The sequence below is a fragment of the Salvelinus fontinalis genome, chromosome 38 (assembly GCF_029448725.1).
Source record: "Salvelinus fontinalis isolate EN_2023a chromosome 38, ASM2944872v1, whole genome shotgun sequence".
In the NCBI taxonomy this organism is placed as follows: Eukaryota; Metazoa; Chordata; class Actinopteri; order Salmoniformes; family Salmonidae; genus Salvelinus; species Salvelinus fontinalis.
Window position 1 is genome coordinate 19,154,730 of NC_074702.1, and position 3,173 is coordinate 19,157,902.

Genomic DNA, 3,173 nt, shown 5'->3' on the forward strand with positions numbered 1-3,173 from the left:
CTACAGAGAGGAGGTAGGCACTCTGACGGCATAGACCTAGGTAAACAATCTCTCCCACAACATCAGCAAAACAAAGGAGTTGATTGTGGACTTCAGGTGGAACCAGGCTGGGCACGCCCCCATCCTCATTAACGGGGCTGCCATGGAGACGATCAAAAGCTTCCAAAAGAAATAAGCTGTGCATGTGACTAATAAACTCATCTAATCTGAGAAGTGTAACAATGTTTATTAAACAACAAACATAACAATTCTGATATTGAAATTAAAACAATTATAGTTTATTGACTATTGAACTGGAAAGACAATCATAAGTTTAAGCTTAAATAGCAATTTAAGGCATTAAACAACATCTCTGGTATAAAACAGCCTATGTGACTAGTGCCAAGGGCAACTGAGGTGTCATGATTCCAAAGTCTAAACCCTGGGAAGAGGGGCTCAGTGAATGTGTTTTGGAACGTGTGAATGTGGGTCAGGGTGTCAGAAGAGACGCTGTAGAAGGACAATGTGCCGGCTGGCCAGTCCAGATACACTCCTACTCTGTGGGAGCCGGAGGAGGGAGCAGGTATGGCAGTGTTGCTAGTATTATGATAGGTAACAAAAGTGTTATCAGAGCAGCGCAGACTCCAGGACTTGTCATTGTATCTTAGCCCACAATCATAACCCTCTCCTTTCCTGCTGATTCTTCCATAGGTCAAACCTACATGAGTCTCAGGCCCACTCCACTCTACGTCCCAGTAGCAGCGCCCAGACAGGCCCTCTCTACACAGCACCTGTGACCAGTGATCAAATCTTGCTGGGTGATGAGGATATGGCTGCTCCTCTTCCATCCATGTCACCTTCTTGTTTCCCTCAGACAGAGAGAGGTGTTTGTGTGCTGTGTAAGAGTGACCTGACAGGCATCTGATGGAGGACAAAATGGTTTGCAAAGCAACAACTATAGTATGAGAAGACAGTTGATTTTTCATTCAAATGTTAAGGTTATTAGATAAGCAGCCTTCAGGAGTGCCATCAAGACTTACATTTCTTCAGGACAGATTTTAACCAGCACTCTGCATCATGGTCCACACTGGAGGAAAGTAGAAGAACGCAGTCATTTAAGTGTGAGAAATGCAGTAAACCACACGATTTGTTTGAATCTGTATTTCCACCTGAGTGTCTCCAGTTTAGTTTGTGGATCCTCCAGTCCACTAGAGAGCAGTTCCGCTCCTGATTCCCCTGGGTGATTATAGCTCAAGTCCAGCTCTCTCAGGTGTGAGGGGTTTGACTTCAGAGCTGAAGCCAGAGAAGCACAGCCTTCCTCTGTGACTCCACAGAATGACAACCTGCAGAAAGAGGAATTTCACTTTCAGAAATGGGTACCTTTTTCTTATTCATTTCAAACACCGAGTCACATTATATTATAGCAGAGAGACATTTTAACACTCCGAAACCATGGTGGACACCAATAACAAATTTTAAATTGTAATTTTGGAATATCTTATACGTCACATCCTGACTTCAGTGTCTCCAGTCTACAGTGTGGACTCTCCAGTCCAGTAGAGAACAGCTTCACTCCTGAATCCTGCAGGTCATTGTCACTCAGGTCCAGCTTTTTCAGGACTGATGAGTTGGAGCTGAGTGCTAAGGCCAATGCTCCACAGCATTTCTCTGTGGTGACATCCTTTCAGCCTGAAGAAGAATCAATTATCAATAAATAATACTTTCATTTATGTTAATTTCCCCTTTAAAATGTATGGTGTCTAATGAGGGTATAGGTACACTCACACAGCTCTTCTGGAGGCTTTGGCCACTGGAAGTTAACCTGTTGGGGATGGGGGCGCTGTTTAGACTATTTATGCTAATTTGGCTAATTTTTGAAACGGCTTCCCACAAAATCCTTGATCGTACAATATGCATATTATTATTATTATTGGATAGAAAACAGTCTATAGTTTCTATAGGAGTTGAAATTTTGTCTCTAAGTGGAACAGAGCCCATTCTACAGCAATTTCCCTGACATGGATTCAGATTTCAGAAATGTTGGCCACTGTTCTGAAGTCAGTTAAAAGGGCACTGATTTTGCTATGACTATACGGACACTTCTTACGTCTTCCCCTGGATGCCTTTACGTGATGACGATTCCAATGGGGTCGATTGCGCGTTCACAGGCACTACAAATGAAAAAACCCTGTAGCTAGCAAGTCTTTTCTTGCTGCGTAACGCGCGTGGAGGACACCGACCCTCTCCTGTTCCAAGCGTTAGTTTAGCCTGTTATATTTCTCCGGTCATCTTTTCACTCGTTATAGGAGTTAAAAACATCATAAGGTAGTTAATTTAAAGCGTTTTATAGCAATTTATATCCGTTTAGTGCGATTTTGGGACATTTATTTCTTTAACGCTGTGAATAGGTGGGCACGCTTTCAGTTCATCCCGAACGCAGTTGGCATTTTCACATGGCAAGAGGACAGCTTTCCACCAAAAGACGATTCCTCCCAAGAAAGGATCCTTTGCCCAAGATACTGATGGAAGAACAGCTCAAGGTAGGACATTTTTATTATGATAAATCGTGTTTCTGTCGAAACATTTTAGTGGCTTAGGACGCCATGTTTTTTGACGTAGCTTCGCTTGGCGCAAACTGTATTGAAAAGTAAGGATAAATTAAAAAATGTAATAACGCAATTGTATTAAGAATTAAATTGTCTATCAATCCCTGTCCACCCTATATTTTTTAGTCACGTTTATGAGTATTTATGTATAAGAGTAGATCACTGTCTAAGTGGCGCAAGGAAATTTTCTGACCAACTGAGCTACATTTCACATTGTCTAACCATGATTTTGGTGGCTAAATATAAACATTTTCGATCAAACTGTATATGCATGTTGTAATGTGATGTTACAGGAGTGTCATCGGAAGAATTCTGAGAAGGTTAGTGAAAAAATTAATATCTTTTGGCGATGTTGACTTTTATCGCTCACTTTGGCTAGAATCAATGCTGGGCTGCTATGTGGTATGTGCTATGCTAATATAACGATTTATTGTGTTTTCGCTGTAAGACACTTAGAAAATCTGAAATATTGTGTGTATTCACAGGATCTGTGTCTTTCGATTAGTGTATGCTGTGTATTTTTACGAAATGTTTGATGATTAGTAAGTAGGTAAACACGTTGCTCTAAGTAGTTTTTCTATTCCATTT

The 3,173-nt window shown here is 41.3% G+C and overlaps 1 protein-coding gene across 1 annotated transcript; it reads right to left on the minus strand.

Annotated features, from left to right (window-relative positions):
• Positions 1 to 305: 305 nt before the first annotated feature.
• LOC129837157 (stonustoxin subunit beta-like) lies at positions 306 to 1,969 on the minus strand. Its single transcript, XM_055903074.1, has one exon. The coding sequence runs from the start codon at positions 963 to 965 to the stop codon at positions 306 to 308; it is 660 nt and encodes a 219-aa protein (XP_055759049.1). The 5' UTR covers positions 966 to 1,969.
• Between the last annotated feature and the right edge of the window lie 1,204 nt (positions 1,970 to 3,173).